Below are 15,689 nucleotides of genomic sequence, written 5' to 3' on the forward strand. Positions count from 1 at the left end.
TCCACGCTTCTTCCGCCCCAGATCAATTCCTTATGCTATGAGAGCTAAAGTGGATGAGGAAATTGACAGACTTTTAGAAGAGGACATTATCACCCCTGTGAAATATTCAGAATGGGCAGCTCCGGTAGTACCCATCCTGAAACCAGTGGGCACAGTCAGATTGTGTGGAGATTACAAACTAACAGTAAATACAGTGTCCTCACTCGAGCAATATCCAATACCCAGAGTAGATGACTTGTTCAATGCACTTGCTAAAGGAAAGCAGTTTTCCAAGTTAGACATGAGTCATGCTTATCAACAAATACTCATGGATGAAGAGTCCAAGAAATACCTCACAGTGAACACGCACAGAGGATTATTCACCTACAACAGACTACCGTTCGGTGTGGCCTCCGCTCCGGCCATATTTCAAAGGACGATGGAGAGTCTTTTAAGTGGAATTCCTCTGGTCGCAGTGTATTTGGATGACATTTTGGTCAGCGGAGTGAACAAAGCTGATCACATCAGAAACTTGGACATTGTGCTTAAAAGACTGAAAGAGGCTGGACTACGTCTCAGAAGAAACAAGTGTACCTTTCTTCAGGATGAAGTGGAGTACTTAGGGTACAGAGTAGATGCACAAGGATTACACCCAGTGGAGAAAAAGGTCAAAGCAATCCAGGATGCTCCCGCCCCAACAAATGTTACAGAGCTCAAGTCATTTTTGGGACTGTTAAACTATTACAACAAGTTCCTTCCGAACCTTGCAACTAGGTTGGCGCCATTACATGAGCTCTTGAGACATGATGTTCGATGGAAATGGAATAAAGAGCGAGAAGAAGTCTTTCAAAACGCAAAAGACATGCTCAACACATCCGATGTTTTGGTGCACTACTCAGCGGACAGAGAGCTGGTTTTGTCATGTGATGCTTCGCCTTATGGAGTAGGTGCAGTATTATCACACGTCATGGAAGATGGAAGTGAGAGACCAATTGGGTTTGTTTCCCGTACTTTACAACCTGCAGAGACAAGATACTCACAGTTGGATAAAGAAGGGCTCGCAATCATATTTGGGATTGAAAAATTCCACAAATATTTGTACGGACGAAACTTTGTGATTTATACAGATCACAAGCCGCTGATTTATCTGTTTAACGAAAATAAGCCAATTCCCCAAATGGGATCGCCAAGAGTGCAAAGGTGGGCTGTGAAACTCAGCGCATACAAGTACAACATAGTCTACAAACCAGGCAAACATCACGCAAATGCAGACGCATTGAGCAGATTGCCAGTCCCGGTCAAACTAAGAAAGGAGGAGAGGACTGAGCAAGTTCTAATGATGGACATTTTGGATGAGACATTGATACAAGCGAGTCAAATAAAGCAGTGGACCGCTAAAGACACTGTTTTATCACAAGTACATGAATACATCCTCAAAGGGTGGCCTGCAGATTATGATCCAAACCTCAAAGCTTTCCACCAGAGAAAAATGGAGCTAAGTGTAAGAGATGGCTGTGTTCTCTGGGGAGCTCGAGTTGTAATCCCTACAAAAGGAAGAGAAAGGATGCTCAAACTATTGCATCAAACTCACACAGGAATGACTAAAATGAAAGGACTGGCCAGATCGTACATGTGGTGGCCAGGAATGGATCAAGATGTAGAAAGAACTGTTCAGGCATGTCATGAGTGTCAGGCGCATCAAAAAGCACCTGCCCCTGCACCACTGCACCCGTGGGAATGGCCTGAGTCACCATGGTCAAGAATTCATGTGGACTACGCTGGACCATTCCTTGGAGAAATGTTTCTCGTGATTGTGGATGCTCATTCAAAGTGGCTGGACGTGTATCCAACAAACTCTTGCACCTCCCAAGTCACTATTGAAAAACTCAGACAAAGCTTCAGTATTTTTGGAATACCAAAAATGCTTGTGTCCGATAATGGGACTTGCTTCTCAAGTGCAGAGTTTGAAGTGTTCATGAAGCAAAATGGCATTAACCATGTGAGATCCGCCCCGTTTCACCCATCATCAAATGGACTAGCGGAGAGAGCTGTTCAAACCTTTAAAGAGGGGATGAAAAAGATGAAAGATGGGACAATCCAAACAAGATTGTCAAGATTCTTATTTAGCTACAGGATCACACCTCATGCAACGACAGGCTTGTCACCTGCAGAACTCATGATGTCACGCAGACTGAGGTCAGCGCTGGATTTGGTTGTTCCGGACGTAAAAACCAAAGTGCAACAAAAACAACTGAAACAGAAAGTGAATCATGACACACACAGCAAAGAAAGAGGATTTACATCTGGAGATTATGTGCTCATCAGGAACTATTCTTATGGACCAAAATGGATTCCTGGTGTTATCCAAGACTGTTCAGGACCTCTTTCTTACACTGTTAATGTTGGTACTGGTCAAGTTGTGAAAAGGCATGTTGATCAGGTCAGAGCTAGATTACCTGATCCCGAGCTAAAGGTTGAGAAAGAGAGGGCGTTGTTTCCAGACACTACATCTAATGTTACTTTACCTGAAATGTACAAACCGCTAATGTTGGAACAACAGAGTTCTAGTTTAGAGGTAGAGCCAGGGATACCCCCTGCTTCGACTATTCAGGCAGAGAAAGTGTTACCCCCAGAGCCAGAGTTAAGACGTTCTCAGAGAGAGAGACGTGCTCCTGGGCACCTTAAGGATTTTGTTTATTAGAATGTTATTCATCATTCTTATTGCTTAGTCTTGAGCTAAGTCATTTTGTGTTTGTATTATACATGAATGCTATTCTTGTTAAGAGTATGTGTTTTATGTAGCCCGGACAGGTTTTTGCTTAAAGGTGGGGGAGATGTGGTATCGTGGAGATTATTGGGTATATTTAGTTATAGTTATGTGTATTATACGCTACACCAGTAGAGGGCGACCTTGCCTTTATGTTATGTTGTGTAAGCCATGTTATGCAGAAGAACGGCACGAATAAGAGATGCAGCATGGAGAAGAACCGTGTGTGTAACATGTGCGTAAGAAAAGAATAAAAGGAGCTAAGAATTTGAGAGGTGTTGCACCTTTATTTCGGCCACGATGCAACAGTAGGAGTGTGTGTTCTCACTTATATGTAAATTGCTTTGGATGAAAGCATCTGCTAAATAAATGTAGAATAGTATTAGTAGAATAATTACTTAGACCAAAGCTTGGGTCCTTTTTTTTCTTATTCAGTTATTTGAACAATCCTGCTCCTCTCACCTCTTGCTTTATTCTTTTTCTGTCCTCTGCAGTAGCCTACAGCAGCTGAACCACACTGTACAGCAGTACAGCAATAAAAGAAATTGGTATTGGTACCCATTCCCTGTATAAAAGCCTCTGACTCTAACAAAAGGACCATTGTCTTATCTAAGTTGTAGATGCACTGTCCAGCTGTGTTCTTGTTGCTGTACGGACTGGGCAAAATGTGACACACACTAGAATTCAGGCATTGGCATGTGCACAAATCTAGATAAGTAACCTAAAAAGTCAGATAAATCATATGATAGAAACAAGTTATTCTTGCATCACTTAGATGCTGCGTGAAGCAGCATCATTTGGTTCTAACATGAAGAGGTGGATTAGAGGCCAGTGACTACAGTTGTAGCACCTGACATGCCCTCGCTATCTTGCACACCTATTCTTAGTTCCGTTCCTCTGTGCTTTAGGTTGGGAAAAGGAGTGAGCAACCCCAACATGTTAGGCAGTTTAGAAGGAAGGGATTTTCATGACTTGGTTCCACCTGGCCCGGTGTGGCTACTCCTGATGCACGGGGGGGGGCAGAACTGGCTTAAGAGCCCCTCATCATCTCTGAAAATTCATATTGTGCATGTTTACGCATTGTGGGTGGATTTCATATCCAACCATCCCTTTATTTCTGTACATCTGCAGGTTGGGGAAATACTCTGATCATAGTTTAATGATGAGCACTTTTTCACGGTGACCGTGTCATTTTAATCAGCCTAGTTATTCATTTAGAACTTCATTTGTGTGGAGCATACTCCCACACCTTATTAAGCAGCTGTGTGAACTTGCTTTTATTACATGTAGAACTACTTTGTTTCACAATGACAGAACAAATTTATTCTTCATTTTTCAGGTAATTTTAATGTGAAACATTTCACGTGAACATTCATATCTGATTTTGTACAAATATCTCAAATTTCACACCTGGAGGCCTTCCTTTTGCACAAAAGCTCCTTTGTCCCTGCAGAGGCACATTCTCCAAGCCTGTTTTCCTCCTGCTGCATCTCTGACACCACCACCTCAGCTATTATTTGTTTTAACAGAAATAAACTTCACTAGTTTAATTTCTCCAACCTGATTCCTGGGTCTGGTCTGCCTAAAAGCCTTCCCTCAGTGACGTTTACACTGGCAGACTCCAGTAAGCCTGTGGTATCAGACTCCTCACAGTGGAATAAGCCTGTGGTAAGTAAGCCTGTGGTATCAGTAAGCCTGTGGAATCAGACTCCTCACACCCTGGTCACTTAACTTTTTTGTCCCCTCCTTTCTGGAAGAAGATATAGGGCACTATGTCTTGGGCAGAAACCAACAGACTAAAGAGCAACTTTTACCCCAAGCTGTTCTTTCCCACCTACCTCCTCCCCCACCCCTCTGACTGAATAACCAGCCACACCCAGACAGTGCAATAACCAATTCAATATACATATTTACCGATACTCTGATGCTATTTATCCACCCTCTGCTCTTCATTTTCACCTTGTATATATTCATATATTTGGTACATTTCCCTACAGTTGGACTCTGCACTTTAATTATGCTTAAAAGAACCTGCTAAACTGAATTGTATTGTTCCTGTGACAATGAATATGTCAATAGTTATTTCTCTACAATTTCTTTTCACCTGGATATTTATTTTCTTCTTTTAAGTTTATTTTAATCCTTCTTTTTTTTTTTTTATTCCAATTTTTTATTTTTCTTCTGCACCTTGCTTTAAATGATTTATGCAAAGCACATGTGCAATACAAACAAACCTGCCTTGCCTGACATCAGATTTTGCTCATCATACATTACCAAGAAGGAACCCAAACAGTGCAACACCCCTTATGAAAAAAATAAATGGATGTTAAAAACTTTCATAATTGTGTAACTTATTATACTTGATGCTTAAAGGAACACCTGGTTGGAAACACATTGTCAGCCACAAACTGTATATACAATCAAACTAGGTTTTTCCCAACACCTTGGGAGCAGTGAACAGCACATTTTCTGAACTGTATTTCAAAGATAACTTTCTAAGAAAGCTTGACAAGATCAACTTTACCACAAAGACCTGGTTCAAACTGAGTGGAGATGCAACTTAGTTTATCAGCTGTAGTTCAACAAAGGACAAATATATATACAAAAACAGATATCCATACACAAAACGTTTTTGTGCAGTCTTTGCAGTAAAAATCTGACTTTTTTTTGTCACGGTTCTCTCTCTTTCTTCATAGTTTGTACTAAAAGTAGACCTGAGCCATTAAAAGTGTTCATTTGCGTGATAATTCACAAGGTGGATAAACCACAAAGCTTTACACGTCACAGAAGCAATAAAGAGGCGGTTCAAGATAGAATAACAGCATGAGTACTGGGAGAGGAGATGAACAGCTTTATAGAAGATTTCTATGACAACTCCAGTTATCATTCATGTATATCAGATAATGTTTCTCATTATTTTGCAATAAGGGCTCTTTACTAGTACTTTAGTTGTTCAGCATTAACACAATAATTATCAGCACCAGCAGAGCACCCAGCACAGTGGTCACAAAGCACCTCTGCTTGTGTTTTAGAAGAATGACAGAAATGATTATTAACAGCACTGCACACATCAACATCACGACACTGCCTCCAAGAAGGTCAGCTAAACCATCCAGAAAATAGCTTCTTGTTAATCTTTTACTCAGTTTGCAGTTTTGATTGGTCTTTGGCATTTTGGTGCTCTGTAGTTTGTAGACCACGCTGCACCATGGGTCATTTGTCAGAACATCAGTGATTTTAAAAACCTCATAAGTAGGAATGAGCACTTGTCCCTTCTGCTTCATGCTGGAGTAATACGATATATCAGCTCCAAAGCATGTGTAGATTTCAAAACAGGAGTTGTTGCCATTGGATCCAAACGTTTCTTTGCTTGAAGTTCCCCAGGTAAAAGAACCAAAACGAATCTCTTTGTTCATGATTTTTTGCTCAAAATGATACTGTGTCCTGTAATAGGTGGTTCTGCATGACATCTGATTGTGACGCAGAACCTGAATGGCATCAGTCAAGTAGAAGTAGAAATAATGGAACATAAATCCATCAGTGTTGTAATTGTCTTTTCCCGTTTTCACTGCTTTGTTGAAAGCTTGTCTGATGTTTGCCACAGCAGTGAACATATATATGACTTTGGCATGGTCTGCTTGTATATGTTTGTGCACGGGCTTCTTTGCATATCTCTCGACAGAAGCCCAGGCGTAACTGAAGTTTCTATTAAAATGCCACTCGAACACACCAAACAAATCTATCAGAGATGCAGCTTCAGAGCGGCAGCCATCATACATGTCATCGATTGAATCTGCCGCCATATCCAGTGGTAAAACAACACTCTTGGATTTCTGCAGGAACAGATGCGAAAGAGAAAGAGAAAGACCAGTCAGTAAATGCAACTTTGTCTCAAATACACAAGCTCATCTTTAGTTCATGAGAAAAAGAATTGTAGTCTCACCTCTGCAGGTCTCTGAGGCCACCATAAGATGAGAAATGGGTCATTAAACAATAACAGCAGCACCACCGCCGCCACACAATAGACTGCACAGTTTTCCAGGAATCCCAGCCCACACACCGATGGCTTCTTACGCTTCATATCTGAACGAAAACAAAGCACCAGGAATCATGGACATGCAGCAGACTTTGAGCAGTCATCTTATTTGCATGTGCACCTCACATCCAAATTTAGTTAAAATGAGAACCAATGATATCAGTTACACGATATCATGTAACTCCGAGAACATTCTTACACTTTTCAGCAGCAAATTGGAAAAGCTTTGGGCTTACCTTTGTCACACAGATGCACGTTATAAGTCAAAGAAGGTAAGAGTGCCGGTTAGCTGTGTTTTTACCAACAAGCAGGTTCTGCATTACAGGAATTACAGGTGCAGCTGCCATATCCACACCTCTGTCCACACCTTTGTTATCTGTGGGGGGGATTGCTTGGTGTTTATTTAAGGCAGCAGTCTTTTTCAATTCAAATTCTGTTTTTGTTTGAAACTTGTTTGAATCTGTTTGATACACATTCACTTGGTGTGAGCATTTGTTAATAACGTTCTAGCTCCACACTGGTTCGGTTGTGCAAGCTTCCCTGTTTACTTTGCTGCAGGGAGTTTCACCATGCAGTAATACTTGCAAATCCTGTTTGGCAGAAAGCTCAGCGAATACAAAGCAAAGTCATTCAAGTGTAAAAGACCAAGAAAGGCAAATGTAAGAGACATGTTGCATAAGTACAGTCTTCAAAGTGCTGCTCGTCATTTGGTAAGTTACAAATAATCCAAAAATATTAGATTTTTACCAAATTTTTGTTGTTTTCCAAAAATAATATTGTCTCTTCTCTGGTCTACATGTCTTCTGGTGTAGTTATGGTCAAACTTCAGCTGTTATCATTTTTAGTAAAAAAGAAAAAATTTTAGTAAAATCCTGAAGTTTTGAACCTTTTGAGTTTTGATGCCATGACGACAATTCACATACTCATTTGAAAAATGAAGAAAAAACCTGAAATACATCTGGAAATTTATGTTTTAAAAGGTTTAATATACTTGAATGATTTCTATGAATTCCTTTTGTAGTGCAACTATTCACCTTGTGTTGATCCCACGTTCCCAGTCTTTCGCTTAAGTTGCAGTTTATGTTAGAAATAAATAAAAATGTTTTTTAGTATAATTTTGCAAAGGTGTATACTGTCATTCACTGATGTTGCAGAATCTTTATGAACTGACAAGGAAGTTTAGTAAAATCTTAACCATCAATTTAAATTGACACAAATACGTGTTGTGCTCTAAAAATCACAATAATTTGCCATTAATTTGGGGACATTCTCTTTTAAATAAAAAGTAGTTAAATTTCAAAATCAATTATATCACTCTTGAAAATTGTTCTGACTTACATGAGAGGTTTTTTTTTTGCATTTTCCAGTGGCACCATGCCGTCCCCTCAGAGACAAACTTGTCGGAGAGACGTCTCTGCATGTGTCATTACTTCTCTAGTGCTGTTAGATGCGCTGCTGATGTTCATCATCATACATTTATCACTCAGTTGGCAGGATATTACTAGAAAGGTATGTGATGCTTTATATTGTTTAAAGAATTCATCTCAATCAATTAAAGGAATTTGTCTTCAGTTTAATAGTCTCAAACCTTGTATCATCACACAGAAAAAGTTAGGATCTATCATTGCATTCTATCAATCCTTCTGTTTGAATATACTTAATAATTTTCTTTGGAACTGGTGATATATATATATTGTTGGAGTTTTACAAGCGAAGACAGATCCAGACTGCGAGTCGGCCACCTAAATACTTTACACTACCAGTCAAAAGTTTGGACACCATTTCTCACTGAATTTAATGAAAAAATTTGTCCAAACTTTTGATTGGACCATGTATGCCCATGATTCAACATTTGCCATAAGTTTGGCTGAAACACCTGTAAAAAGATGTTGCCATGATGGTAGCAAATGTCTTTCCAAATTTCAATATACATTTCTACATTAGAATAAAACTAGAGATATGCAGGTGAACCTGCTCTGGTGACCAGTGCAGTCACAGACCTTTACAGATGCTGTATGTTGTACTTTTCATTTATAAAACCCTGGTGGATTTTCTTCACTTTGGCACACACAAGCAGAAGTCAGGTGTTTTTGTTTTGTTTTGTTTTGTTTTTTCCTGAAAAAAGTCTGAAATACAATAATATGTCCATATAAGACCCATCCATTGTCTTTCTGTCCACCTGAGAATAGCTTGTATACTGAAAACTTAATATTTCTGTACAGAATAAATATATGATGTTCTTCTTGCTTTCTAAACTTTTGGGTTTCAATCCTGATTGCAGTGGTGGATTATGTGGATTAAAAACATTCACTGGCACTCCCATGGCTGTGTAGCTGAATTTACCAGGGTTGTATGATTGTTTATTGGGTTGAAATGTCATGTGGGGTTATTTTTTTAATTTTTTTCTTTGGTTCCATCAGTCTTTTTTTCTCTTTATTTAGTAAAAAGAGTTTGTAAAAACACATACACACACACACACACACACACACATACATATATACATATATATATATACATATATATATATATTGTTCAGTCTGTTAACGTTTTGAGCAAAAGATTATATATAAATCTTTTGCTCAAAATGTTAACAGACTGAACAATATAAAATTACGAAGGACTTCATTTTATTTCACACACATGATACACAAACGTCAGAAAGAAGGTCAAGGTGGGAATAAAAGTACTTTAGGAAAATAAAGCAGCAGAATGTTTCAAAACTCTGGTTTAATAGTGAAACTTTGGCTCATATTTATTAGTATGTGTCGCCATCTACTGGAAACTTGAAAAGGTTTCCTCTTTTTTTTTTTTTTTTTCTTCAGCTTGTCCTGTCCAGCATCAGAACAAGCAGAACTGTGTCTGTCTCCTGTGTTATCCCGAGCAAATATCCTTTTCCAAAAGGAGCTTTAAGGCCCCTCTTTTAATTTGATTTAATTTACGTATTACTCTTTATATTCATACTTCGCTTTTGCTTACAAAGTTTATTTCTTTTCTTTGCAGAGTTCTGATTGGGATCTTAATTTTGGCAACTGTGACAACAGCAATGAAGGCTGCACATCTGAAGTTACAGTTGTGAACGATGAAGCCATGAGGAAGAAATGGGATGTCTGCAGTGCAAAATTCTCAAAGGCCTCCAGTGATTCAGAGCAAAACCTGAAAAATCCTGTTTTTGATTACATGGAGAAACATCATTCATTTGCCCTTTACCTGTACGCAAATATGATGCTGGAATCTTTCAATGACACTGAGCCAGCAGAAATAATAAGACAAAAGGGCACTTTAAAGGCTCGTTCCCTTTATTTATCCCTAAGTCAAGCCATTCAGATTCTCAAACACACTCAGGTGACATGCATGAGTACAAATTACAGGACAGGAACAGTTTTACAACCCAGTATCTCTGCCCAGATCAGGTTTAGTACCTTCATTTTGGGTCATGATGAGTGGGATTTAGCACATAATGTTTCTTGTTTTGAGATATATTCATGTTTTGGTGCCAATATAACAAAATATTCTGTCCTAAATAGACATAACCAAATACTGATTCCTCCCTATGAAGTTTTTAAACTCACTGATACCCAGAAACAAACTAATGCATGCAAAGTTATGTACAAACTTACAAGCAATCTGAACTGCGTTTATGACAGAGAAAGCAACCAGTTGCATCTGATATCTGCATTACCCATTAAGGGATTTTGGCTAGTGTTTACCATCATTTGCACTTTAATTATATTTATTTTGACATCTTTTTTTATTTTAAAGATATACCTTAAAAGGAACCAAGTTTAGAGGGTTTTATCTTTGCAAAACACTGCAGCAATTATGTTGTTGCCCACTGGACCTGAACATTGCTGTTTATTATTAAAGCATTTTTAAAAATTGGAAAATGTTCATTTTCATATTTGTAATGTTGCTAAAGTTTCCATTTCAGACAATGTGTGGTGATACACTTGTTTAAAAACGGCATAGGAAGCAAAAAGAAGTAGAAGATATAGTCTAAAATGAGTCCAGGCTTTCCTTACTCATGTATAAAGAACTGAGGAAGATAAACTGCAAATCACATTTATATATTCTGTTTATGACTCATAGTAGATCATACTGGAAAGATGTTTGCAATGCGCTGAAAGAGGTTTTCTACAAAACCCTGCAGTGACATTATTGGCCATTGCACTAGAGGGTCAGAATGAAAGGCTTAAGAGGTACCTTCTGCACATACTCTTTACAGCAGCTTTGAAAAGCGTGACTACTTAATAAATGAAATTAGATATTTCCCCCTGATCAATTTCTCAAGGCCTCCAGTCATTTTACTAAAGACTGGAAGCCTATTATAGCTACTAATTCAATAATTTTATTTTACATAATTTATATCTAACATATATATATATATATATATATATATATATATATATATATATATATATATATATATATATATATATATATATATACATATATATATATATATATATATATATATATATATACATATATATATATATATATATATATATACATATATATATATATATATATATATATATATATATATATATATATTTATATATATATATATATATATATATATATATATATACATATATATATATATATATGTATATATATGTATATACATGTAGATAATGCTAACGTTTGATTTTTTCCTCCACCTAAGAAATTCTACTGTGTCCTGTAGGTCAAAGCAACCTATAATTCAAATGGAACTTAGTTTCTTGTGGCCTATAATAAAAAAAAGAAAAAAAAACCCTCAACAGCTCCCATGATTTTTAAATTAAGTACATGAGTATGATGGTCACAAAAAAAAAATAAATAAATAAAATAATAATCATGCTTGCATGATTTTGGCCTGTAGCCAGCCAAGATGTTAAATGGACTTGTACTTCTATAGCGCTTTTCTAGTCATGCAGACCATTCTGACTAGAAAGGTGCTTTACATTCACACACACATTCATTCATTCATTCAACACACTCATACCCCAATAGGCACAGCTTGGGGTTCAGTGTCTTGCCCCAGGACACTTCGGCATTTTAGTCAGGGGAAGCCTGGAATCCCCCAACTTTCCAGTTGAAGGACGACTGCTCTTCCACCTGAGCTACAGCCGCCATGTTAGTGTAAAGAAGCAGAACCAAAAACTTAACAGGGGAAGTTTAAACAGATTTATTGAAATAACAATGGTGTTGAAGATGGTCTCACTTAATCTGGTCGTCTGGAGGTCAGTAACACAAAAGAAATAGGTGAACCAAGAATATCGGGAAAGGGTGACAACAATGAAGACAAAAATGAAGGTTTACCAGGAGCTGGATGAATGAGCAGCCTCAGAGTGGTCCTCCAGAGCAAGGAACACAGTATCCACAATCCAAAATCTCAAGGTCCAAAGGCAGCCCAGGGTTCACACATAAACCATGAATGAGGGGGAAGAAATCCAAGGAGCAAGCTAGAGGTAGGGTCAGGATCAGGCAGGTTACAGCAACAGAAAGTCAATTCTCATTCTAAGGACATTGCAATGACAGTGATAGGGGACAGGCCGAATCAAGACTAGGCACTTGGTTTGAAAGAGGCACATGAACAACGCTTGAAAGCTGTAGGAAGACAGACAATCCTGCACTGAGCAGATCTTGGCCAGGTATTTAAATAGAGAGCAGCACAGGCGAGGATTATCAGCAGTCCGGTAGGGGAAGTGTGCAGAGCAGAAGCCATGACAGATGTGACAAAAATGCAACAATAAAATACTTTTCAGTAAGAGTCTTACAGGAGCACGACCTTGTGAGCTGTGTTTAACAGTATAAGCAAATTAATTACAAGTTTTCATTTTCCAACTGGTGAATTACACAGGTTTTTCCAGGTGTTTCAGACTCTGTCAGACTCTGTCTGTATATGGGCAAACAGAAACACCTGGTGTGAAAGCCACCAAGATTTGAACAAGCAAGAATATAAGTAGACCTACTTGTTTGCCATGTTCAAATAACATTGTGATTGCATGTCCAAATGGACAGCACCAAAAAGCTTTTAACTGCATTAAGGTTTCCCATGATTTTATTTTAAAATATAACAACTACACTGGTTGCCAAAACAAACATATCCCCCAGGGGCCCCGGATCCTAAATGTATTTTAAGGAAATCTTGGGTCAGGCAAACAATAACATATAGGTTTAGAACATCCTCATGTCCACTTCAGAGTCTGCTGGTGAGTAAAATTATTCACCATTCATACTAAGTTACTTGGTATGGTGGTTAGCACCACAGCCTCATAACAAGAAGGCCACTGATACCAGTTTCTGCTGGGTGGGAAGTTTGAACAGTGGCCTTTCTGTGTGGAGTCTTTCCTGTGTAAGTGTGGGTTCTCTCTGGGTTCTCCAGGTTCTTCTGACAGTCCAAAGACATGCATGTTAGGTTAATTGGGGTTTTTAAATCATCCTTATGAGTGAGTGTGAGTGTAAATCTCTCCCTGTGTTGGCGCTGGATAGGCTCCAGCTTCCAAGTGACAATGAATATTAGCCTGGCAAGCCAGACTCCATCGCTGTATCAGCGTAGAGTATGGGGACTCTCTCGCATCGACTGATTTCTGGGGTGGGACAAACAGGCGCGGAGTAAACCAATGGCAGACGTAACGTCAGTAAAGCGGCAGCCTACAATGTCTGGAAGTGTTCAGAAGAACAAACTCAAAGATGAAAATAAACATGGTGTGCAGTACAGAAGACATAAAAGACCTGAGTCGCTCTGTATTGAATATACAGAGCACTCCAGTCTGGCGAGCCAGGCTAATGTTCCTGCTCATTTATAACAGCATTTACGGCAAAAAGAAACAAACTCCCACTATGTCTGAGCGCCATCTTGAATGTTTTGAAGAATAAGTGGTGACACAAGGCAAGAGGCAACAGTCTCCTCAGATCAACCAATCAGAGTGGCCGGTTCGTTGTGATACAAATCTCTATGAAGAGTAGGGACTCCATACTGAGTCGCTCTGTATAGAATGTATTAAGCACTCCAGTCCGGCGTGCCAGGCTAACTGAATATGACTAAGCAGTATAAAAATGAGTGAATGACTAAGCTACGTTAGGAATCGTTATTCTACTCTAGGCCCATTTCACGAACTTAGAAAGTTACTCTACAATTGAACTTTTCTCACAGTATGACACATCTGTCATATAAATTTAACAATCTTTCCTTGTATGTTGCACTGTACAAACTGAAAGCTGACTTTTGTCAAATTGTACAAACACTTTACAAAGACGGGAGTGTTTTTCAACTGCAGTGCAGACAAATGTTGCAGACATATATCAAGCTCAGATAAAAGACATATTGTGTTATGATTTAAGATGCTGTGGGGCTGTCCTGGCTGACAGGCCTCTGCAGAATCGTGTGGACATTGGGGACAGTGCCTCTGGACTGGCAGACTGAGGTGGTGATCCCTCTTTTTAAGAAGGGGTTTCCAGGGTGTGTTCCGATTACAGGGAAATCACACTCCTCAGCTTCCCTGGTAAGGTCTATTTAGGGGTCCTGGAGAGGAGGGTCCATTGGATAATCGAATTTCGGAATGAGGAAGAGCAGTGTGGTTTTTGTCCTGGCTGCGGAACAGTGGACCAGCTCTGCCTCAAGTGGAGCAGTTTAAATATCTTAGAGTCTTGTTAATGAGTGAGGGAAGGAGGGAGCATCAGATCGACAGGCAGATCGGTGCGGCGTCTGCAGTCATGCGGACTCTTGGTCTGTCATGGTGAAGAAAGGGTTGAGCCAGAAGGCAAAGTTCTCAATGTACGAGTCGATATATATTCCTACCCTCACCTATGGTCATGAGCTGTGGGTTGTGATCGAAGGAACGAGATCTCATATACAGGTGGCTGAAAATGAGTTTCCTCCCTAGGGTGGCCTGGCACTCAGTTAGAGATAGGGTGAGGAGCTCGGTCATCCTGGAGAGGCTCAGAGTAGAGTCGCTGCTTCTTCACATTGAGAGAAACCAGTTGAGGTGCTTAGGGCCTCTGTTCAGGATGTCTTCTGGACGCCTGGTGAGGTGTTCCGGGCACGTCCCTGGGGTAGGAGACCCCAAGAAAGATCCAGGACACGCTGGAGGAATTATATCTCCCCGCTGGCCTGAGAACACCTTGGGATCCCCCGCCAACCCCTCCCGCAAAGTTGGCAAATGTGGCTGGGGAGACGGAAGTCTAGGCTTCCCTGCTTAGCTGCTGCCCCCACGACCCAACCTGGGATAAGCGACAGAAGATGGATGGATGGTTTAAGATGTTGGAGGAGGAAGTTGTTACATCATGCAGACAAAATTCCACTTCAAAACTATTTAGTTGGTCAAACTACAAGTAGCCTGCAGTATGTCTCAGTGACAAAAAGGCCTGGAAAGGTTTGCTTCTTAACCCAGACAAAACTGAGATTCTTTTACTTGGATCAGACTGCTTCAGGAAAACACAGTAATCAGGAAGTTTGGACTTGTTTTTGATCCAGATCTATTGTTTGATGTTTGCCTACGTAATACTGCTAAAGTTAGAAACAACTTATCTCGTGGTAAAACATTATTGACAAGATTAGGTGTAGACTGTTTACTCAGCTTTCTGTTTTATTTCTTACCAAAAAAGAAAGAAAACAGGAACTTGGGAAAAAAATGGTATTACTGTGTTCTTTTGAAAGCACTTGAGACAGTTGAACAGGATTCTAACAGATGCTGCCTGATTTCTTCATTTCTAATGTTTCAAAGTCTCTATAAAGCTCTTGGAGTAATCATGTTCTTAAATTGTTCTATTCTTGCCTTGATTTGTCCAGATAAGAGTGGCTGCAAAAGCAGCTAGACGGTGGCATCTTCAACCCCAAGCCCAATAAGCAACACAATAAGCAAGTAAGTCCTGAAAGGTTTTCACCTGAGTCAGAGATGGTACTGTAGTGAGTGGGAG

The 15,689-nt window shown here is 39.4% G+C and overlaps 2 protein-coding genes across 2 annotated transcripts; one reads left to right on the top strand and one right to left on the bottom strand.

Moving 5' to 3' along the window:
• Nucleotides 1–1,474: 1,474 nt before the first annotated feature.
• LOC306773188 (ecto-ADP-ribosyltransferase 4-like) lies at nucleotides 1,475–6,886 on the bottom strand (the record flags this gene model as incomplete). Its single annotated transcript, XM_079262932.1, has 5 exons — nucleotides 1,475–1,523; nucleotides 1,648–1,768; nucleotides 5,889–6,579; nucleotides 6,690–6,829; nucleotides 6,874–6,886. 5 exons carry the CDS (start codon nucleotides 6,884–6,886, stop codon nucleotides 1,475–1,477), a joined length of 1,014 nt encoding a protein of 337 aa, XP_079119058.1.
• Nucleotides 6,887–6,925: 39 nt separating this feature from the next.
• Nucleotides 6,926–14,972, top strand: LOC306773196 (uncharacterized protein; the record flags this gene model as incomplete). The annotated part of the gene is made up of 4 exons (XM_079262945.1): nucleotides 6,926–7,054; nucleotides 9,783–10,497; nucleotides 14,142–14,232; nucleotides 14,657–14,972. 4 exons carry the CDS (start codon nucleotides 6,926–6,928, stop codon nucleotides 14,970–14,972), a joined length of 1,251 nt encoding a protein of 416 aa, XP_079119071.1.
• Between the last annotated feature and the right edge of the window lie 717 nt (nucleotides 14,973–15,689).

Source organism: Telmatherina bonti, assembly GCF_933228915.1.
Source record: "Telmatherina bonti genome assembly, chromosome: 3".
NCBI classification, from domain to species: domain Eukaryota; kingdom Metazoa; phylum Chordata; class Actinopteri; order Atheriniformes; family Telmatherinidae; genus Telmatherina; species Telmatherina bonti.